At 47.5% G+C, this 24677-nt stretch overlaps 1 protein-coding gene across 4 annotated transcripts in view; it reads left to right on the forward strand.

Annotated features, from left to right (window-relative positions):
- LOC144147061 (uncharacterized) overlaps positions 1 to 24677 on the forward strand; it is a 429195-nt gene that overhangs the window by 278895 nt on the left and 125623 nt on the right. For all 4 annotated transcript variants that reach the window (XM_077679096.1, XM_077679095.1, XM_077679098.1 and 1 more), the window contains exon 12: positions 22336 to 22498. In XM_077679096.1, the coding sequence (XP_077535222.1) occupies positions 22336 to 22498 (163 nt within the window). The remainder of the gene's footprint in view (positions 1 to 22335; positions 22499 to 24677) is intronic.

Genomic DNA, 24677 nt, shown 5'->3' on the forward strand with positions numbered 1-24677 from the left:
TACAGCGCGGAACGCCTGACCCTTTTTTTCAACGAAACCACCACCCCTCTAGCAAGGCCGTGTCCTTTGGTACCCATCGCCAAAACCAGGGTGCCAAACAAATAACCGGAAATAAAACAGGAAGCAGGGGTGTCCCCTCTACTTTTAAAATGCTTTCCAGAATTTCCTTGCAGTCCCTCCTTTGGTCGAGCGTGGGTGGCTCTCCCCCTTTCTCAATGACTAATCTCAAAGTTTGCTCTGCAAGAGAAGGAATGTGGTTGTTCCCAGCTGCCACCATATTCCTGACCGTGTCCGCACCTAACTTGCGTTTCGAAAGTTCTTTCCAATTTTTTTCGACGCTGAGAGGGCCGTTTTCAGAGAATCGCGCTTTTTTACCTGACCGCGGCAGCGAAGGGCCACAGAGAAAGAATTTTCCGAACTTATACGTCATTTGGTCAACGTTCATTTGCAAGCTTTCCCGACGCGCAGTATCCAAACTCGCAACCTTAATTTGAGCATTAATGAGTAGCTGCCTTTCTTGTACTTTTCGCATATTGTTGGCATAATAAGTACCTAACGTTATTGAACAAATACTTTCTTACAACCGGCCCATCAACCTCATCATCTTTATCCAATCTGTGTTGGAGATGTTGCTAGGTAAATCATGAGTATATTAATTTCGCGGCATAAGTCATATTGAAATTAGCGGAACAGAATTTAATGGTTGCTCTAATTCTACGTTTACAGCTAACACTTTTCTATTTGCGGCTGCAGACTTGGAGCCTTAATTCACTATATAGTTAGCTAAGGAAGCTTTTATAGATGCAGGCCTCTAAATGCTGCGTCAAACGCTTTCCTAGTGCCCGATAAATGTTGCCTAATTGTCACACGTATAATGGTTCAAAGTTATATATTGCGCTGTTGCCAGCCGCAGAATCTTTTAAGGCTACCTCTCTTTAGCTTTAGGGCACATTCTCTCCAATAACTGCCAGAACAGAGCTGAATGGTTTCAAGCCTGTAGATTTGAATCAAAATAATCGCATATAGCCAGCCAAAAGAGCTTTGTCGCGGCTGGTTTATAGAACTAAAGACATATATATTTCTTTATCTGGCTACAGTAACCTGACTAGCTGCGACTCTATAGACTAAACACACTAGGATGTTCTATAATCGTCTAAAGAGAATTGTATGGTTTACAATTTTTAGTGCAGGATGCATAAAAACTTGAATAGCTGGCAATAGCCTAATGTATGCCTTTTTGTTGGTGACCATAGGGACCCATAGGCGGGCATAGCTCACCATACATTTTTTCCATTACCGCCCAAGAGGTGTTTTTGTATGGGCTGTTTATTCGCCCTCATATTCAATCCCTATCGCACGTTTTTGTTTTCTCTGGAGGTATGTTCTGTTCATCTCATCGACAGGAAGCCGACACAAATCATCCGGACACCTATGCCGCATCTCGGGTATGCAAAAAATTGAAGCCTAAAGCGATATAGAAGCGTCGCGGTGGAGGAGAACACCCCGTCGTGTCAGTAAATAGCTGTTCGCGGTTCCCCCCCGCCACTGAAACGCTGAATTTTTTTAAGCAAGCAAATGACCGTGAAATCTTGGTGCATCGAATAGGTTGCCCCTGTTTGGCGGCATAAAATAGTGTTATGAGGCGGTAAATATTTTACTTTATTGAGCAGGTACGTCTACGACCTGCATAGTGAAGGAATTTCACGGCCTCGTTTACAACCAACTCCGAATGAGGAATGGGAGCTCGAATCAAATGTCAACACGTGCGCACACCGACAGCAGCAAGCCATGCTTGGAAATTTGACTATTGCGCGGGCGATCGAAGGCATTCGCTGATTGCGCCAACCCACTTACTTCTTAGCGTATAGGTAGGATGCAAACCAATAGTTCTTAAGCTGTTTCATGGAAACGCAGGCTTGTACAAATGTTGAGTGCGGCAATGTGTCGAACCAAACACGCTTTTAAGATGGCAGGCCACCAATAAATGATTACAATTATTTCTACCGGACACTGAATAAGACTTTTTATTTAACTGGTCATTATTCAGTGACATGAATCGCGATGGTTGCATCCGACCCACCTTTCTTCGCCAAGACAATAGTTTGATACTCTACACGCCCTATCGTCATCATTTTGAATTTACAACAATCCTTCAATGACTAGTCATGGTTATATCATGATGGTATCATGATGACGCATTTTTTTATTTATTCCACGCAATTCCCTTCACCGAGACCTTTAAAGGGGCACTGACACAAAATTTTGAAGGCGAGATAACTTCGGAGATAGATTGGTGGGAACACATATACATCATCTGCAAAATATCAGCGGTGAATACAGCCTAGAACATATTTAAAATCAATTTTGAAGTGTGCGAAACGCAACCGAGCGGCCAGCAGAGGACCACGCGCAAGTGTAAATAAACAACATCCAAACACGTCACGAGTTTGTGTTTGCCGCTTCCGCACTGCCGGCTCGCCGCTCCAATCGGAGGGCCGGAGGGCGGAGCTTCTGCTCTCGAGAACGAACGACCCGATCGTTGGCGGCGGAGGCGCCGTGATTTCGTCAGCTCATCGGGCAGCTGGCCGCGACCAAAGTTCTACAGCGATTCCAGGCACTCTGTTTCTATTACTGTTTATTACCATTGGATGCGGAAACGTGCCGGAGGCACGAAAAGGCCACTGAGAAAGCCGCACGGTCGCTGTGCAGGCGGCGGCCACGGCCGCGAAGTGGCCCACGCCGGCGCAGGTAGCTCGAGTGTTACCGCTGCACGAAATTGTCCCCAAGTCCCGACCATGGTGGCTTACATGAGAAAGGAGTTAATGATGCCATGGCGGGTTGCATTCAAAATTGTCATCTGCACCGCTTACGAGAGCGGCACTCGAATATCCGCCGCAGTGCTAAGCCGAACACATCTGTAGGCGGACCTGTAGGCAGACCGGCCGGCTGCTCCCAGCGCGCGTCTTGCCACCCACCGTCTCGAGCGTCGCGCGTCGTTCGTTAGCCGCGGTAGCATTTGCACTCGCAGCGCCTGCGTCACATCCACGGTCGCTTTTTAATTAGGCGCCTCACGAGATCAGTACGGGGGGGCATTCGCAGATACTGCCGTCGATGCGGATTCGACAGTGCTACGGCGGCTCTGCTCTGCAACTGTGATATCCCTGCCACGGTCACGTGGTCAGCTTTGTTCACACAAAATCCACAAAATCCATCGTTTCGCGGCACTCGCTGAAACCGAAACTGCGACTGGCCGCATTGAAAATGCCTCTAATTAAACAACCGTCGCACGCTGAAGCAAATGAGGTTTCTGCAGGTTATAAGTAGGTCACTAGCTACTTATCGCAACAAAAAAAACAAGATGCAAAATTTTTGTGTCAGTGCCCCTTTAACTTTATACTCAACAAGCCCTACTGGCGTCATTCTAAATTTTCACTGAATCGATGACTCACAATGACTGTCTCATAAGTATACGCAGAAAGCGTTTCTATATTTGGCCCACGTGATTTCCCTCAATGAAACATTTATTATGACACTCCACACACCCTTGCAAGATCATTTGAAATTGTAAACAAATCTGAATAACCATGAAACTCGAGACTCTAAGCAAGACTCATTATTTATTTGTCCCACGTGATTCCCCCAATTGAAACCTTGAATTTGATACCCCATTTGCTTTAGGGGCCTCGCTTTGATTTTTAACCCAATATATGATTCACCATGACCACCTCAATAATAGAACCACGAAGCCTTTTTTTATTTGTCCCACGTGATTCCCGTCAACAAGATCAAAAATTTGACACCTACACGCCCACGCGCGGTCACTTCGAATTTTACCCTAATATAAGACCCGCCATTACTATCTCCTAACTATAACCAGGAAGCATTTTGGAATTTGTCCAACGTGATTCCCCTCATTACGATCGTAAATTTATTGTCCTAGACGCACGAACGAGGGGTCACTTCGAATGTTAACACAGTATAGGACTCGCCATGACTATCTTATGACTATAACCAGGAAGCATTTTTGTATATGCCCTACTACGTTCCTCTAACCGAGAACGTAAATTTGATACCCAACATATCCTAGTGGCATCAATTTGAATGTTAACCCAAACAATGACTAACCATGACTATCTCAAACTATAGACATACCGCATTTTTTCCCATGTGATTTCCCTATCCGCAGCCTTCAATTTAATGCCCCGCACACCCGAGTAGCTTCATTGTGAATTTGATACCAATTTATGACCCATTATGACTATGTCATTCAATAATAATCAGTAAGCACATCTGCATTTGTCCGTAGTGATTCCTTTCATTGAGACTTTTTTTCCGGTAATCTATATTATTATAAATTGAAATTCTTACCGAATCTATTAGTAGCCATGACTAGGTCATAATACAACCGTAACGCATTTTTCATCCACGTGATTCCCCTTATCAAGACCTTGAATATGATTTCCCGCACACCCTCGGGGCATCATTTGGAATTTTAATCCAATCTATGGCTTGTTATGACTGCCTGACGACTATACACGGGAAGCATTTTTTTATTTACCTCGCGTTATTCCGTTAATCGGGACCTTTATTTTAATACCTTACACGTCTTAGCGACTTATGTTTGAATTTTCGCACAATCTATCTCATAATATTGTCATTATTCTATCTAAACAGGCGTCTCCTAGTCAGGTCAGTTGATAACGCATTTAAAACTGTGGAGGGGACAGCCGCCACCTTTTCCGCCCGGTGCTGGCTTCTTCGTTTTTGAACCTAGCAAATGAAACCGTTAAGAGAAGCAGGGGAACAACCAGACAAAATCGCCACCGTGTCCTTCCCACCACCCTCTTCCACCTTCTTAGAGGATCCATCAAAAGGAAAAGATGCTATAACCCTTTTTTATGACCTCTCCAGTCAAATATTATTCACACTCCCAGCCGCTATATCACACACACCCCCCCTCTTTCTCACCCACTGATCATGGGCATCACGAGTGCTGCCGTACCTGCAGCTAATCTGAATTGCGATCCTAAAGCGGCACATGAAACTTAACTGCCAACCATATCTGACTCCTAGGATACCCATATGTACTCAGAACTCAAAAAGTGCTCAAACTCAAAATGTACTCAGAACTCAAAATGTACTCTAACTCGAAATGTACTCAGTACTAAAATGTACTCAAACTCAAAATGTACTATGAACTCATAATGTACTCAAACTCGAATTTTACTCAGTACTAAAAATGTACTAAAACTCAAAATCTACTCAAAACTCAAAATGTACTCAGTACTCAAAATGTACTCAAACTCCAAATGTATAAAGTACTCAAAATGTACTCAAACTCAAAATATGTACTCAGTACTCAAAATGTGCTCCAACTGAAAATGTACTCAAAATTCAAAATGTACTCAAAACTCAAAATGGACTCAGAACACACTCGTTTTCAGGCGTACTCAAACTCAGTCTGTATGAAACTTACTCCAACTAAAACTCGCCATGCTACACTAGCCTAGCGTTCACTCAAACTCACGTGTGAGTTTGAGCCCAAATGAGTCTGAGTGAGTGGACTCATGAGTGAGTCCGCCGACCTCTGCTCCTACGATCGCTGGACTTTGGTTGGCTTAAATGTGGAGACGGGTGGTCAGACGTCGCACTCAAGTGATGGCTAGGCTCTGGAATCCTAAGCTCCCCTGCCTTCTGCCTACCACTTTCTCTCCGTCTAGTCTCGTCCGCGCCCCAGGTCGCTCTCCCTTCAGACGTCGCACCTGAGCAATGGCTAGGCTCCTGTGCCCGAGCCCCCCCCCTGTCTTCGGCCTAACGCATCTCGCGACTCGTCTCGTCCACCCCCACATTGCTGTCCCCCGATCATTAAGGATCTGATTGCCCAAATCTGACTCCCTGGATTTGACTACCTCGCCACCTTTGGGCCTTCTCTTTTAATTCCTTTTGTCATTCTTCCACTTCTCCTCCCAAGCTATCAATGACCGCTGTCCCTTCGTGTCTGGCGGGAACATAATGAGCCACTTACGTGTCCCAAAATTAGTTTTCTTATCGGAAGGGTTCACGAGGCGTCTCCAAGACGGTAAATATGTAATTGATTGATTGGGGGGGGTTTAATGTGCCGACGCAACGCAGGCGATGAGGCGCACCGTAGTGGGGGGCTTCGGATTAATTTTGACCACCTGGGGATCTTTAACGTGCACCGAAATCTCGTACACACGGACATTTTTGCTTTCTGCCTCCATCAAAAATGCGGCCGCCGTGGCCGGGAATTGAGCCTGCGACCTCGTGTTCAGCAGGGCAACGCCTTAGCCACTGAGCCACCGTGGTGGGTGGTACCAATGTCACCTTTGCACTGTGAGTCATTGGCACTGGCCCGGTGACGCCGTCCCCGTGTGGAGCTATCGACCGTCCCTTTTCGGTAGGTTCCCGTTGCCGATCCTTAAAAGTTCAATGCACACACGCACACGCACATACACTGTCCTGTACTTGATTAGAACAAGCGAGTGCCTTTTAGCCCTGGTCCCCGAGATTGGTGTGCTGCCGGATGACACGGCACCAGTATGGCACCATGCGCAGTTTCTTGATTGCCAACCACCTGCCGAAGTCTCTTCGTCGAAGACGGGCCGTCACACAATTAGGGAGACAATGGAGTTTATCCTAAATACTAAGGCAGAGCTTGAATGAATGGTTACTGCTATAGAAAAAAGGACAAATCCATAAACCTTGAATAGCGGGAAGAACAAAGTGGGAAAACAGGCAATAATACAGGAGACAGACACCGATGGATAGCCCTACCCAAACCACCGCGCCAATTATGCAAATAGACGACGAAACACTTGCATTGAAATTGCTGGACAATTAGGCTGAAAGACAGAACCTGTTACGACTAACTGAAAAGAACAAACCGGGCGACCCGGCCCTCCAAGACACAGGTGCCGAGACAGTAGTCGTGCGGCGATATGATGCACAAAGCAGATCCCAGGACCAGCACAACCCTCTAACCCCAAAATGCTTTACGGCGGATCAGCATTACGTCGAACACGGGAGTTAACGCACCTTAGTTGAGAATGCGTCCAAAAAAAACAGAAAAGTATTTTATATTGAATGGTTACAGTACACCCTAGCACAAGCTAGAGGAACTGAACAACCTGATTCATCTGGTGTGAGGGTGACAACAACCTGAGCAAATTTATAATCTTTGGTGAATAAAGCGCCACCATCGTTATCGTATATCCCAACGCTTACGAAAGGGGCATAGGTACAGAAAGCGGCCCAACATCACCGCTTCACCATATGGGGCGACATACAATATAGAACCCAGTTTGGTAATAGCCTGTGAAATTAGTCCAGTCTAGATCTCGCCTTTTGAGGGAAATGGTAAATATAGAATGCAAACGGCTAGAAGAAACATTGTGCAATGACAACCAAATTGGCCAATTGAGCCCCAGCCACCACTGTGACCGAGCAAGTACAATCACAGCAACGTCAAAATTTGGGCGAGTTGGTGATGCATCTTGAAACACAGTGCAAACGACGAGACAAACGACGTTAGCAAGATCACACACGAAGCGCCGACTTACAACTGAATTTTTTTCGCCAGCGGTGCAAAATATAAAATAAATTGAAGAAAACAAAGCATATAAACACATAAAGGCAGGAAACAACAGGCATGAAAAAGCATTGAGCCAACCACACAGTTAGCCATTATCGGCGCGTGTATTGTTAAGATATTCCATCTCTCTCTTGATGAGTGCAATGTAGACTATACTGACGTAATTCTCACCAAGGCGTTATATCTCAGCGACGTCTAAAATTTCCTGAGTTAGCGTGTGCACCTTTCTGGCGATAACGCGGCAATCTTCAAACAGCGGCTCACAGCCGCATGTGTCGCAGTGAGTGGTGACCTCAGGCCATATCCAACCAAGCGGGAACACCATAATATTGTTAAAAATGAAACGGTTGGTAATCTCGCCGCCCAATGTAACACATGCGGCTGCGAGCCGCTGTTTGAACATTGCCGTGTTATCGCCAGAAACATGAACACGCTAACTCGGGAAATTATAGACGTCGCTGAGATATAACGCCTGGGTGAGAATTGCGTCAGTATAGTCTCAATTGCACTCACTAAGGAGATAGAATGTCTTAACAGGACATGTGCCAATAATGGTTAACTGCGTGGTTGACTCTATGCTTTTTCATGCCGTTTTTTCATGTTTGGTATCTTTTGTTTTCTTCAATTTAGTTTGTATTTGGCGCAGTTGGACAAAATAAAGATCTCTTTGTAAGCCAGCGCTTCGTGTATCCTCTTGCTATTGTCCTTGGTCTCGTCGTTTGCGCTGTGGTTCAATATACAACCACAGTAAAGACGAACATTAAGGAACTCTCTCCACAGAGCCCACCTGAAATACGTTCTCGTCCTCATCCATAAAAAAAAGAATGAAATTCGTCTACAAGAAAAGTAGTAGTACGGCGTATTCATGAATTTATGGGTACGGAAAGTAACATCCTGCAATCGTCAAGAATTTCTTGGGAAACACTACCGTCAGGAAGTACGCGCCACAAGTCGTTGCCCTTTCGGCCCCCGGAACGGCACCTAACGCTGAACACGACCGTCCTAACGGGGCGGTAGCTATATTCCCAACCTGGGATTGGACAAACCTGTGTGGTACCTGGGAAGAAAAACTATAAATGTTTGTTTACATTGAATAGTTAACACCCACCTTCGGACGAGCTATCGGACCTGGGCAACCTCATTTGCAGTGTGTTGAGAGTGACATTGCTAACGAAGTTCTAATGGTTGGTGACTTTACCACCCTACGTAGCATCAACATATACCCTAAAGCTTAAGAAGAGGAAAAATGCACTGAATGCGATCCAACACCACCGCCTCAAACTGTAAAAGCATATGCAGTATCAATCCCAGATTGTTTATAGCCTGTCACATGAGAGCAGCCGAGCTCTCGTATTCTGGAGAAGAATACCGCGCGTAGATTGCGAGAGACTGCAAGAAATATTGCGCAATAACCTCCGTAACATCTATCTGAGGCTGAATCACCACCACAAACGAACAAGAATTAGAACAGCAGAATTACGCATTGGAATGTTTTAGAGAAGCAAACGAACATCAAGACGATCATTCCGGCGACCTAGGAAAGTGGGCAAAGAGGTAAGTTGAAAGAGAAAGCACGTATAAAAAGAAATTCAGATATCAATAGATACTCTTGGGAGACATCTGCACCCTAAACAAATGTAGAAGGCCTAGCGCGCCATCTACCGTTGCTGGAAGAAACAGCATTGCAATAAAAATGTATAAATGTCTCGCCAAATTGATGAAGCAAGCTTAAGAATCAACGCACCGATTAGAAATACAGGAAAAAAAGTCATCTGGAAAAAGTCCAAGAGGATTTCGGCGCAAGACCCACAAGGAATATCTTAGAATCACTCATCTCTCAAAACAGCGAATGCAAGTTGCTTACCAGAACAGAAGTGGCACAGTTCATTTGGGTTTTTATGTGCGCCGAAAGCAGCACATGCAAGTGCCAAAACCTTCCTGGTAAGTGGTACCGCCAGACAGTAAGTGCAACCAGTCATCACATATTAGGACTACAAAGTGACTCTAACCCTAAACAAGACCGACCATCACCATGTGTGAGTTGGACATCCCTTTTAACAAACTAATAAGATACATTACCCGGTAGCACAAAAAATCTATCAAGGTAACCCGCAATAGAAGGGAAAATAGGCCGAAAAAAAAACTTCGCAAAACCAACGAAGTTTTGGGACGAGTCACACTACAGGCCACATTGGAAAACACTAACGTTACTATCACTCAGAAACCCAACAAACCCTTAGATATTTAAAATGGCAGACCCACATCCCTGGCGTCATGCTCGGGTAAATAATAAAGCACATTGTTTTCAATACATTGGCTCTTCATATTGATGAAAGAACAGTAAATAGAAGAACATATCGGGACACCATGTAGGACTACCCACACTGCCAATCCACGCAGTATAATGTGACGTGGCAACAGAGGAGATGTATTTGGAGATAGTAATAAAAATATAAACAGGATAGTAAAGGCAAACAAGGCAGCTGCATTGTCCCAGGTACTGCACACGAACCAACATCAACAAGCATCTTCTTATTCTTCGTACAGCCTATGAGTCCGCTTATTCCACAGAGCATACGCCCACCGAGAGCGGTGGCAACCAGTTAAGTTTATAGCAAAGAGCCAAGGAAGCTTGCTTGTGACATGCCCCCGGTGCCAGAAGCAACGGCCTGGTGCTGAAGACGGTAGAAGGTGAGGGCTGAACTTAATCGCGTAAGAAATAGGGCTTCAGGTGGGGCACATGCACAAGTTGAGGCACTGATTGCGCAGTTGACGGTTAGGGCGTGACTAAACAATTTCGTACGTAACAGGAGTGACCTAGCGAATGATGCGGTATGGACCTGTGAAGCGGGACAGTAGAGTTTCAGACAGCCCAAAATGGTGTGAAGGTGTCCGCAGGAGGACTAGGGAGCCACGTGGGAAGTACACATCACGGTGGGTCTCGTCGTAGCTACGCTTTTGACTCGCCTGTGACGCCGTAATCTTGGCGCTGGCAGTCTTGCGGGACACATCCACCTGGGCAATAAGGTCACGTGCGTACTCTATTCGTGGTGCGGTCGATTCAGGCAACATGCTATCCAGTGGCAGGGCAGGGTCACTGCCGAAGAGGTAGAAAGGAGAGTAGCCGGCAGAATCGAGGCTCAACGAACTTTACGCGAAAGTAACCTAAGTAAGAAGAACGTCCCACCCACGATTGTCGGTGGGCACGTACATTGCGAGCAAATCCATGAGTGTCTTTTTTAAATAGTTTAGTGAGTCCACTGGTCTGCGGATGATTGGCCGTGGTGAGGTTGTACCTAATGCGGCAGGGCCGAAGAACGTCGTCGATGACCTGAAATAAGGAGCACCGAACACGGTCTGTGATCAGCTAACTAGGAGCACCGTGATCCACAACGACGGCTTGTAGTAGAAAATCGGCGACGTCTATGGCGCAGCTGGTGGCAAGGGCACGTGTGATGGCTTACCGCGTGGTGTAATGGTGTCACGGGTGATTCTTCTCTTACCAGAGTGGGATAAGGGGAAACGAGCGAAAGGTCCAGTCCAACGCTTAGGAATGGTTCAGAAGGAACATCAGTCGGTTGAATAGGGCCTGCTGGAAAGAAGCCAGGCGTCTTGCGCTGTTGTCAATGGTCACAAGCCATGACGTACCTTCGCACAGACCGGTAAAGGCGGGGCCAGTAAAACCGTCGCCGCACATGTTCGTAGGTCCCAGTGAGGCCAAGATGGTCCGCCGTCGGCACGTCATGAGGCTGGTGGTGGACGTCTGAACGAAGATGCTCAGGTACGGCGAGAAGGGCGTCAGGTTCATCCGTCCGGAAGTTGCGGCGAAATGATACGCCATGGGATTAGTTGGCGTATTCATTGGAGGTTGTGGCCACTACTACACCAGGGTGGCCAATCCTGCTGTGGTGAGGGAGTGCATTACTGGCAATGGTCGCCGGGGTCAGGCCGCACCCCAAGCCCCTTTGTGCAATTCCATCAATACGCGGATTTTTTTTTAATCAGGTGGGAATCGTCCGGCACCGGGATTCGAACCACGGTCCTTCTGCACGCCAGACGGGTGTTCTACCTCTACGCCATCGCTGCAGCCATGGTGTTGTTCGAGGAATTAGAGGGCAATAAATGGGATGTAGTAGGGCTTAGTGAGGTTAGGAGGGCAGGCGAAGCCTTTACGGTGCTGAAAAATGGACACGTCCTATGTTACCGTGGTCTAGAGGACAGAAGAGAACTGGGAGTGGGATTTCTAGTCAATAAAAGCATAGCTGGCAACATAGACGAATACTATAGCATTAACGAAAGGGCAGCAGGTCTTCTAAGTAGGCTCAATAAGAGGTACAAGCTCAAGGTGGTGCAGGGCTACGCGCCTACATCTAGCCACGACGACCAAGCAGTGGAACGCTTCTATGAAGATGTGGAATCGGCAATGGCTAAAGTAAAAACACAGTATACCGTAGTTATGGGAGACTTCAATGCTAAAGTAGGCAAGAATCAGGCTGGTGACAAGGCAGTTGGGAACTATGGTATGGGCTGTAGAAATAGCAGGGGGGGCCTACGAGTTGAGTTTGCAGAACGGAATAACCTACGCATAATGAATACCTTCTTCTGTAAACGGGAGAGTCGGAAGTGGACCTGGAGGAGCCCGAATGGGCAGCCCAAAAATGATACGACTTCATACAATGCAATAACCCTGGCGCCATGCAGGATGTGGAAGTGCTCGGAAGGGTAAGGTGTAGTGACCACCGTAGGGTAAGATCTCGAATTAGGCTAGATTTGAGGAGGGACCGCAACAAGCTAGTACGAAAGAAGCCGATAAATGAGCTAACCGTAAGACGTAAAGTAGAAGAATTCAGGATCGCGCTGCAGAACCGATATTCCGCTCTTAACGAGGAAGCCGAGTTTACGACACAGGAAGCCAGCGACAACCTTACACGCATTATCGCGGAGTGTGCAGTAGAAGTCGGGGGCACTATGGCTAGACAGGATACTGGTAAACTTTCACAGGAGACGAAAGATCTAATCAGGAAACAGCAAACTATGAGAATCTCCACCGCAGCTGAGAGAATAGAACTAGCGGAGCTATCGAAGTTAATAAGCGTAAGACAGCTGACATAAGGAAGTACAATATGGAGAGGATCGAATACGCTGTAAAGAACGGAGGTAGCCTGAAAGCAGTGAAGAGACGTCTTGGCGTGGGGAAAAATCAGATGTATGCACTTAAGGATAACCAAGGCAATGTGATCACAAATAGGGATAAAATAGTAACAGTAGCCGAGGAGTTCTATAGGGATCTGTACAGTAGCCAGGACATACAGGATCATGCCGAACGAGACAGTAGTTCACAGGAGATAGACATCCCACCAGTAACGACCGAAGAAGTAAGGAAGGCTTTGAAAGAAATGAAAGGGGGCAAAGCACCTGGTGAGGATCAGATAACAGCAGACCTCTTGAAGGATGGCGGAGAAACTGTCCTTGAAAAACTGGCAAGCCTGTATACGCAACGCCTAATGACCGCAATGGTACCAGAATCTTGGAAGAACGCCAACATCATCCTAATCCATAAGAAAGGCGACATGAAGGATTTGAAAAATTACAGGCCAATCAACTTACTGTCAGTCGTCTACAAGGTATTTACCTAGGTAATCGCTAACCGAATTTCTGCAACCTTAGATTTCAGTCAGCCTAAAGAACAGGCAGGGTTCCGTCAAGGTTATCCAAAAATGGACCATATTCACACGATCAATCAGGTGATAGAGAAGTGCGCTGAGTATACTGAACCCCTATATATAGCCTTAATAGATTATGAGAAAGCATTTGACTCGGTCGAAACCCTAGCAGTCATTCAGGCATTACCCAACCAGGGGGTAGATGAGCATTATGTAAGAATACTAGAGGATATCTACAATGGGTCTACAGCTACGATCATCCTCCATAGGGAGAGCAGTAAAATACCTATAAGGAAGGGTGTCAGACAAGGAGACACAATCTCTCCAATGCTATTCACAGCATGTTTACAAGAAGTATTCAGAACGTTGGATTGGGAACAGGTGGGAGTAAGGGTTAATGGAGAATACCTCAGTAACCTCAGATTTGCTGATGGCGTTGCCTTGCTAAGTAATTCGGGGGACGAATTGCAAAGCATGCTTTCCGCACTGGGCGAACAGAGTAGAACCGTGGGCCTCAAAATTAATATGCAGAAAACTAAAGTAATGATCAATAACCTCGGGACAGCACAGCGGTTTGAGATAGGTGGCGAGGCAGTCGAAGTGGTAAGCGAATAATCTACTTAGGCCAAGTTGTGACCCCAGATCCCAACCATGAGGCAGAGATAATTAGAATGATCAGAATGGGGTGGGGTGCATATGGCAGACATTCTCAGATAATGAATAGCAGCCTACCATTGTCGCTGAAGATGAAAGTATATGCCAGCTGCATCTTACCGGTACTCACCTACGGGGCAGAAACTTGGAGGCTCACTAAGAGGGTTTAACTTAAATAGAGAACGACTCAGCGGGCAATGGAGCGGAAAATGATAGGTGTAACATTAAGGGACAAGAAGAGAGCGGACTGGGTCAGGGAGCAAACTGGTGTTAGACATATTAGTAGAAATTAAGAAGAAGAAATAGACGTGGGCAGGGCATGTAATGCGAAGGCAAGATAACTGCTGGTCATTAAGGGTAACAGAGTGGATCCCTAGAGAAGGCAAGCGTTGCAGGGGGCGGCAGAAAGTTAGATGCGCAGATGAGATAAAGAAGTTTTCGAGGATAAATTGGTCACAGTTGGCACAGGACCGAGGCAATTGGAGAATAATGGGAGAGGCCTTTGCCCTGCAGTGGGCGTAGATAGGCTGGTGATGATGATGATGATGATGAATACGCCATGACGCAGCATAAATGCGTGAAGAGATGGATCGTACAGGTCTGAGCTGAGATGGTCTATAACTTGTCGAAGCGATAGGTCAAGTCGTTGGTGGGTGCTGTGTCATGCAATTCGGACCGAGAAAATACACGGGGTCCTCGTCAGTGCACGTTGGAGGAGGCGAATCCACAGGATGACGAGAGAAGCAGTCTCCCCCCGGTGCAAGCGCCCAGACCTGTAGGGCAGCGAATAGTCACACTCCTGAAGCCTTAATGCCCAGCGGCCGAGTCGTCATGATTAATTTTCTATCGAACAAAGCTAACATAGGCCATGATGGCTGGTAATGACCCTCAAAGGATTTACCTTACAAACATGGACGGAACTTGCTTACCGCCAAGACGAGTGCGAGTCATTCACCTTCCCTTATGGAATAGCTACATTCAGCAGGGGACAGAAGCCGGCTGGCGCAAGCTATCACTCTGTCGTGACCAGTCTCTTTCTGAACCAATACTGCCCCTATCCCGTGGTCACTCGCGTCCGCGAGAATTTCTGTGGGAGCGAACGGATTAAAATGGGCCAAAACTGGCCAACGAGTGAGGCGGTCAGCGAGAGAGGAAAGCGCTGTGGCGGAGCCCAGGAGAATTTGTTATCGACCTATCGGCCTTAAAAGAGATCTGTCAGAGGCCGGGCGATCTCAGCAAAATTGTGGATAAAACGGAGCACGTAGGAGCATAGTCCCACAAAGCTGCAAGCGTCCTTTTCCGAACGCGGGATTGGACACTCTTTGACGGTGCGTACCGTATCGTGATCAGGTCGGACACCAGCAGCCTGGACTGCATGTCCGAGGATCTTGAGTTGCGGCCACCGAAATGGCATTTCGAGGAACTCAGTTCGAGGCCAGCGCTACGGAAAACCTCGAGGATGTGTGCAAGACAACGGAAATGATACTCAAATGTTAGGGAAAAACGATGATGTAGTCCAAGTAACATATGCAGGTCAACCTCTTTAAGCCATGTAAGAGGAAGTCCATCATTCTTCTGAAAGCAGCCACCGCGTTGCAGAGACGAAAGGGCAAGACCTTGAATTGCTACCTGCACGTCCGGCGTCAAAAATGCTCTTTTTGTGGACTTGGCATCAACAGCAATTTGCCAATAACCGGACCGAAGGTTAATAGAAGAAAAGTACGACGTACCATGACGGCAATCGAGGGCACCATCAATCCAAGGCGTCATCAATGCGAGGAAGTGGATAAATGTCATTTTTGTGACTTTGTTCAAGTGCCGGAAATCAAAGCAGAAGCGCCACGATGAATCCTCTTTTTTCACTAAAACGACTGGTGACGCCCTTGGACTGGAAGAAAGTTTAATCACATTCTTTTTCAGCATTTTATCGGCCTCATCTTGAATGATTTGTCTTTCGCCGTGAGAGAACCCGTTTGGGAGCCTATGGATGGGGCTCGCATTCGGCGGTGTTTATGCGGTGGGTTATCATCGATGTCTGTCTTAAAGGGCCATCGTCCAAATAAAACATGTCTTTGTGTGACGAAAGCAGGCGATGTAACTGGCGACCTTGTGAAGAAGGAAGGTACGGCGCTATCATTTTTTCGATATCACTAGGAGTGGCCCAACGACGCTGGGAATCGTTCGCTGTAACCATGCCGGCGTTATTCTACACGGCAGAAAATTAGCATTCGTTAAGGTGTAAACACGTGGCCAGCGATATCCGCTCAGGGAGAACATGTGACGAAGAGCCAAAATAAGAAAAGGCAGGCCTATTTCGTTTTTGGTGAGGGTGACAACAGTGTAAGGAACAGCGACGTAGTATAGGACCGGACGGCAGGTCAAGACGAAGAATACCGGTTGCACAGTTAGCAAGCGCGGCGTTGTCGGTGAGGAAGTCCAGCCGGAGAATGATGTCAAGGGGGCCTGCGTCGAAGACAGTGAATAGGAAATGAATTTGGTGGTCACCAACACCAACCCGAGCGGATCAGAATTCTTCAACAGTGGGCGTACGACCGTCGACCACTGGGAGGACAGGAGAGGGGGCAGACGTGAGAAACTTTTGGAAGTGGCTGCGAAGGTTGGAGTGCTGGACGGAGATATTGGCACCGGTATCTATTAGAGTGCTTACACGAACACCCTTAACATCAACGTCAAGGAGATTGCGCTTCGCCAATTAGTAAGCAGCATTTTCAGGCCGGGTCGGACAAAAGCACCACCTCCGGGAGCTGCACTGGCTAGTTTCCTGGAGAGGCGCGTGCGTAAGAAGTTGGCGACGAAGAGCGGCGAGGCTCAGGCGACTGGGACTGGCGACGTTGTGGGGGCGGGGAGCAGCTAGAGTGGTCGCTGCGGGAGCTGTCGGGAACATACTGGAGTTGAGTACGAGGCGGGAATTTATTAAGCCGGTGGACAGACTAGGTGGTGGCCGAAAACCTGGACTGTGGCGGGGATGTCCAGCGTTGATGGCAATAACGGGCCACTTGACCAACGCGAGAGCACTCAAAGCATATAGACCGGTAGTCAGGGGTTTTCTATACCGTGGGGTCCCGGCGACGGTAACGAGGTGGTGCGTAATAACGGCGTGGGAAGCTATTCCTGGCCATGAAAGCGCACGGTTTTGGCGGACGTCTGTACAAGCCTCACCGCACACTGAGTAGATGCCAAGGTTGGCGACTTTCTCATGGACCACGGCCTATATAAGCAATATAGTAGGCAGAGTGTGGTAGCACCCATGGTGGTGTAAAGTATCATAGGCATGGCCTCGATTTCTCGGCGCACAGTTTTGGTCAACGTGTCAGAATGTGGCACAGGGCCTAGTGCCGTCGGGGGACTGCTAGGTGACGTCAGATCCGCACACGATGAAGTTGCTGCGGTGGGAGGCAGCCGGGTGAACTGCTGCGCTGTGCGGGGGCATTTCGCTTGCTGAAATCGGCGACATTTTCTCAGTACAGAGTCAATCGGGGCACAATTTACACATGAGCAGATTGAAGGCATCATCTGCCTTACCTTTAGGACGTGCCCAACCTGGTCAGACGATGGCATGTTGGTATCCACTACACCTACTGCACTATTGTAGTTGGTATGTTACACCTAGTATGTTATCCACTACACCTACTACACCTACATCTAGCCGACACCTACTGGATGTAGGTGACATAGGACTCAGTTCAGGACTGAGCGTTCGAAGAGAGATCTGTTTTTGCAGCCATCTGACGGAACATGGACTTACTGAACGAATCGCGGACCTCCTGTTTGAAGATATCCCACCTAGTTATATTGTTTAAAAACAGCGCGGAAGACTGGACTAAGGAACCGACACTACACTAGTGCTGTACGAACTACGTAGGGCATTTTAATTCGAAGGGAAGTATACATAATATTCGAAAAGAAAAAAAAACATTATAACAAAGAAGTGATAATAGATTAGTGAGAATGACAGCAATAGTATCCCTCGTGTCGTCTTGCGTCGTCTACCGTCTTGTGTCGTCTGTTTCTTCCGCAGCACCGTCTTCCGTGCTGTTTTTTACACATGTAATATACCAACAAGCCCTACCGTACACCTTTTTGCAGCTTCTTAGCGTCGCCTTGTTGTTTAGAAACCACACCCCTGCCATCCCTTCAAGATGGCAGACATTCACCAGCATTATTGTTACATCCCCCCGGTTTCGAACACCGGTGCGTTCATACACGCTAAGCCTTTCATCCGCGTCGACGTTGTCAGTGCCAGTAAAATTTCCGGGATCATGGTGGTGAGAAACGAGGACTACGCCGGAGTATATTTAGGCTCACCGCTCGGCGGCTTCTTGCAGCTGTGAATGTGACACCCTCTCCGAAGCTGCGTATTGTCTCAAACTGGCCCGGAGAGCGGTACGGAGACAGAACGTAGCCCGATCACTATAAGTTGTGACGTGGCAACGAAGGGGGTGTATTTGCAGAAAGTAATTAAAATAACAATGGGATAGTCTAGGTAGAAAAGGCAGCTGCGATGTCCCAGGTACTGCACACATATTACTATGAGTGAGCGTCTTCATCTTCCTCCTCTAGCCTATGGGTCAGCTTATCCCAAAAGGCGCATACCCACAAAGAGGGGTTGACCACCAGTTCAGTTTATAGCAAGGAGCGAAAGAAACTTGCCAGTGACAATACTTTATTACAAACCACTGAAGACGCTGGTGAAAATATGAGCCACACGTAAAAAAGTGCCATTCTTAACGTAGACATTAAGGAAGCGGCCTGCGAAACTCTGTCTCATGAATCCATTCTAGAAAACCTCCAAGACTGCGAACGTGGGGAGAAAGCCTCCAATTATGTCACGGACTTTCAATTGTCTTGAGCACCAACTGTGGTGCTGGCAATTTTACGAATCGTGCAAAAATTGTGCGGGAAACAAACGGACGCCGACTGCTTGTCACGAACCTTTGTTGAACTGCCACCAACAGACTTCAATGACACCGCGTTCCTCGACATCATGATGGAAATGGACCTCACAGACCACCAGCGTGTAGACCGTGATCGGCGCATAGCGATCGAGTTCCTGGAACGACGCAATGTCGCCGTGCCAAGAGTTTGTAATCGGTACTCCGCGGCATTTCGCCCAACATATTCGGTGCTGGTGAAAAAAATTCCCCCGCATTTCCCCGAGGGGGAGAATGTGAAAGTGCGAATGCACGGTTGTCGGCCCGCTTGCGGCGCTTGCGCTCGGCCCCCGCAGCCCACCGCCTCGCCGCCTTCTCTTCCATCTCTTCCATCGGGTTTGTAGTATCACGTGTACACCACGCAGTTATCAAGCCGCTATAACGCCGCTGAGTCGCCAACGCACGCCGCTGACGACGTAGTTTGAATGCGTTAAAGATATAAGGCGCGTCACTAACACTGATATCAGCGTCGCGTCCGTGGCTTGGTCGGTAGAGCGTCGCGCTGCGGCCGCAAAGTCCTCGGATCGAAACCTGGCGCCGGATGCTGTTTCTTTTTTAAATATAGAGGAGCACTGCGGACGCCGCCGCCGCCGCCGGTGGATGGTTTGGGGTCGCTTATAAAGTGCATTTGCACTTAAAACTTCAATCCGAAAACGACAACAAAATGGGTTCTCTTCATTGAAGGCAGGCTCCGTGACGAATTCTCGAAATTGTTTCACGATGGACCATTGTAGGGCACGTTGGTACCACAGTTACTCTCGGAAGATCCAGAGAAAATACTACTGGCCTGAGCTCACATCACAGGTAACCTACAACGCCTGGAGCTGCCGCTACTGCCAGCGGCGGGAAGCGTCGCCCACAAAACATGTCGCACTTTTGCAGTCCATCGCCGTACCATTGCGGACTTTCGAACAGATGAGAATGGACCGTTCATGCCCGTTTCCGACGTCCCTAGCCGCAAATAGGTAGATATTTGCGGCCACAGACTACCTGCTACGCTAGGTAACTGCTTTAGAGGCCGAGAATTTCTTCCCCAGACAATTTGTACAGCGACATGCAACTCTGTAGTTCTAATCATTGACCTCGGAAAGACCGTACTGTGGAGCTGATGTAATGAGCCTTCCGCTAGAGTAATACGTATCACCTTTAATACACAGCATACCACACCAACCTATAGGAACGGAAACACTGAACAAAACTATCGCTGCTATGCTGGCTATGTACGTGGACGTTGAACACATGACGTGGTACAAGGCCTCCTTGATGTCACGTTTGCATACAACACGGCTATCAAAGAACCTCCGCAAATGACACCGTTCGAGCATGTCTACGGAAACCGCCTGACAACAATGCTGGACCCGGCGTTTCCGCACGTAGAAGATGAACTCAAAGCCGATGTTCATGCATACCTACAGTGGATGGCGGAGGCCCGCCAGATTGCTTGAGTTCGTGCAACCGAGCCGGGGCTGTGGATGCCGAATGCTGCAACATTTGTCGCCTGACACATTGTATTACATTGGTGATCTTGCGTGGGTTGTGAGGCCACTTCGCCGACGTGGACTCAATAATATGCCCGTGCTTAGGACCCCATGGAATTCACTGAAGCGTCAGCCCAGTCATCTACGCGGTTGTCCACCATGAGAACTCCACTACGTCGGGCCATCGCACGCGGCCAGAATTCGTCCACATTGTCAGCCTCAATCCTTGCTACGCTAGATGACGAACGTTTTTGTTTGGGCTGCTGTTTTATCTTTGCATCATGTCAATGCACTATTAGACGAGAGTAATGCCGCGAACCATGCCTTAATTCGGTTTACTTGTGCGTATTACATCCGGTGTCAGGCTGCGGTTGAAGGTGTTAGTTATGTTCGAAGCGGAGCGTGCGTTATGCTCCCTTTCTCTGCATGCTGCGCAGGCTATCTGATTTGCTACGGAGAGCACTCCCACTATTTATCGCTATATTAGAATAATTCTTAGTGTTCGCCATCTAATTTGGCAGTTCCAGAATGCACACCGGAAAGATAAATTCTCGCAGGGCAAACACCAGGCATTTGTTTCGCTGACGCTCACCTATGCGTATCACGCTGGTGACTGCTTCACCGACGTTTCTAGTTGAAGTTCATCAAGGCGTACAACTTTGCTCCAATAAACGCAATTTTTCAATGAACCTGCGTCATTCTTCGTTACGTGATTATATAAATCGGGTGTCCAGAATATGCAGGCACTTAATTTAACGCATCTTTAAAATTTCACCGCATTTCCCCGAGGGGAAGAATGTGAAAGTGCGAATGCACGAGTTGAGTTTGCGCGGTTCGGTAATGTTCGCGAAAGAGAGATCACACACACACACACAACCACAAAGAAAGAAAGATGCATTTATTCACAGACACCTATTTGTGTTGTCGTTGTACTTGATTGCTAGAGCGGATCTCAGCTTTGAAATTTCGTGTCAGTACTCCTTTAAGCGGGTGCATTAGCCCGTCTCACGCCCGATTCCTGGCCAATCCCCCACGTGGGTATGTGCCATGCACAGACACCTATTTGTGTTGTCGTTGTACTTGATTGCTAGAGCGGATCTCAGCTTTGAAATTCCGTTTCAGTACTCCTTTAAGCGGGTGCATTAGCCCTTCTCACGCCCGATTCCTGGCCAATCCCCCACGTGGGTATGTGCCATGTCAGCGGCCAGGCAGCGCGCGCCCATCTCCCCCCGTTGCCAAGGAAGACGAGGAGATTCCTGGCCAATCCCCCACGTGGGTATGTGCCATCTCCCCCCTTTGCCAAGGAAGACGAGGAGCGCGCGCACCCGCAGCTGTTGCTATGTGGACGGACGGCGGTCAACGGAATTCAGGGTCTCTTATAAAGTGCATTCGCACTTAAAACTCCTGTTGTGTAAGAAATCTAGAGCTTGTAGGTCGACTGAAAGTTACCTCCATTACAAGAACAATAGTACTGCAAGAGGTGCAGTTGACGTATGAAACATTTGCTAGTCTCGTCTTTTTACACAATAATGGCAACAGACAAACAAACACACGCGCTCTTCACCATAGCTTAACATCTAGCACTGCCGCAGGAAATCATGATGTTTTAAAACAAAATTCCTACAATAATATTAATTTGTCTCCTCATTACCGTCCTTAACTGTATGTTGAGATTTCGTTTACAAATAGTGAATCATTCATGCAGATTTGTGTGATACTGTGACTTATGGGGTTAGACCTGAAACGATTACACAAAAATAATATGCGCTTGCAGACGCTACAATAATAGCGGCTAGAATTTGTATTTTTAAGTATTTCCGCCCTCCTAGCCGCTAATCAGACGAAAAGCTTATTTTTATCTCCATTACCATACAGTGAAAGCTGTGTACTGGTTTCGTGGCACAATGTTTTGAAAAAAACGAGTTGAAGCCTTTAAAGCGGTCCTGATGTTCACACTTTCTTTTTCTATTTTTCAGCAACCAACCAAAAATTATAAGTCATCTTCTCCGTTTGGGCGCAGATATCAATGCTACCAACAACCGCAACCACACAGCTCTGCAATTTGCCGCAAAACAAGGCTTTCTCGGCTGTGTACGAGAACTTACAGAGCGCCACAACACACTGAATCCCAATATCCAGGCAAGTAATCTTTTTTGAGCGCATACAATTGCCTAACCTGATAAAAAACGGGTCCACGAGTGCTTTCTACCTGCAGCATGGTGAATTCAAACGGATGTTTTTAAGGCGGGCTGGCAAGGCCCTATATCAACGGTCTTCCTAAATTGCCGGCCTCTTAGAAGAGGTTTAGAGCATTTCAAGCCTATGAAAAACAACGTTTTACAGCAATAAGTGCCTTCTTTCATTACATGGCCGTCAGCATACCTAACACTGCATTTTTGAGACTGTGAAATTTTACTCCTGCCTAATTTGTACTGTTCCAACTATGGTTTTTTATCCGTCTGGGTAGGGGAATCACAGGGTTAAAAATTCTCCGGAGCTCGTACGAAGAGATAACTGAAGTTTTCGCTGCTGCCGACGTGCAAACTGGAGATCGTATTTGTTACAACATTACAAACACTTTTTGGCTGCAGATACCGGCCACAACACTACACCAAGGAATTTTGGGCAGAATTCTTTTTTGTGTTCATAACGAAGTACAAGCATGCTGTACAGCAACCACTGAAATGACCTCTGTAAAAGTTACTTTGAGTCTCGCAATTGCCAAAAAAGGAGTGGTTGTTATTCCATTAGAGACCTCCTACTATGGTCTAGAACAAAAAGACAAATATTTGCAAACATGCAAGGCACTGTTTTAACCACCTTTCTTGTGCCGCTATCACGAACAGTCTGAATCGTTGCTTTTCGAAATGTTCCTCATCTATTTTGTTCTTGTGCTGGTTTTTGCAATAACGTGTGACAATTTATTTGCCCTGAATTTTTTTTTAGTTTAAAAGAAGTCTGAAAAAGACAAAAATCAGCCTCGTTCTTTTTGTGATAGCCTACAAAATGAGTAACATTACATATATCATTGCTCAAGGTAAAAACAAAACTTCCTCGATACAGCAAAATATTCTCAAGGACATTCCAGTTTTATACATCGTGTAGCAAAAAACATGAACACCAGGAGATGGACACTTTCCCAGTGGCGATGTCCAACACGGGATAGCAGTTGGTGGACAGTCTTTACAGATGGTTATGCCACACGCAGTGCATTCTGAAGAAGACAAAGTGCAAAGTGTGTGCTCGCTCAGCTCGAACCTCAGCCCCGGTTTGCTACGCTCACTTGGACTCTGGCCAAGCTAGACGACGTGACCGTTTGCAGGCGGAGCTGTCATTACACGTCACCACATTTTCGGTGGACATTGCACGATCGCGATCCCCCGATAGTTTGACGGCCTCGAATTGCAAAGAACAAGGCGCCCGGTCAGCGACGAAATGGCTCCTACCCCCCGCTAGCCCGACATCTGCTCCGGTACGCTCCGCCAACAAATTGCGCCATTTTTTGCGGCACCGATGGGCACGATGTGGAAGAGTGGCGTTCGACCTTTGAACGGGTGAGCGCCTGCAATAAATAGGACGACACGATGAAGCTCAATAACGTCAGCTTCTATTGTACGCAAGTGGCAGAGATGTGGTCTGACAACAAGGGATCTACCAGCGCCACTGGGCCAAACTTCAAAGATGCCGTCATAAAACTTTTCGGACGTCCGGCAGTAGTACTCAAGCTCCGGGCCGATAAGCGGCTGCGAACTCCAGCGAAGCAGGCAGGTGAAGCTTTACCAGCTACATAGACGACGTCGTCCACCTCTGCAGGCGTGTAAATCCAGGCATGAGCAAAAGCGATAAGATCAAGCACATTCTCAAGGGCATTCAGGATGATGCGTTACGAATGCTGCTGATCAAAAACCCGGCCTATTAGCCACGTTGTCAACAGGTGTCAGAGCTATGACGAGCTCCCGAAGCATCCCATTTCCACAACGTCGGTCGCTATCGGCATTAGCTACTTCTCCTGACCTATCGGCTCGTCTACCTGACATCGAGCAGTTCCTGCGAAAAGAGGTTTCGCGTCAGTTCTCCCTCCTTCCCTGCTCTCCACAGCTCTCTCGCCTGCTGCCTCGGGCGGTCTAACGGGTGAACCAAGCGCATGTTGCCGAGACGATTCCTTCAGCCCGCTAGACGCCAGTCACCCCTGAAACCGTTATTTCACCAGTTGCCGCGCTAGTCGCAGCCCCCGTCACGTCGCATATTCAATCACACGTCCTTGCCCCGGTCACCGACGCTTCCGTCGTCACAAGGCCATCGATAGACCTTTCTTATC

The sequence above is a fragment of the Haemaphysalis longicornis genome, unplaced genomic scaffold (assembly GCF_048455015.1).
Source record: "Haemaphysalis longicornis isolate Haplotype H1 unplaced genomic scaffold, Haemaphysalis longicornis Haplotype H1 scaffold_7, whole genome shotgun sequence".
Lineage (NCBI taxonomy): Eukaryota > Metazoa > Arthropoda > Arachnida > Ixodida > Ixodidae > Haemaphysalis > Haemaphysalis longicornis.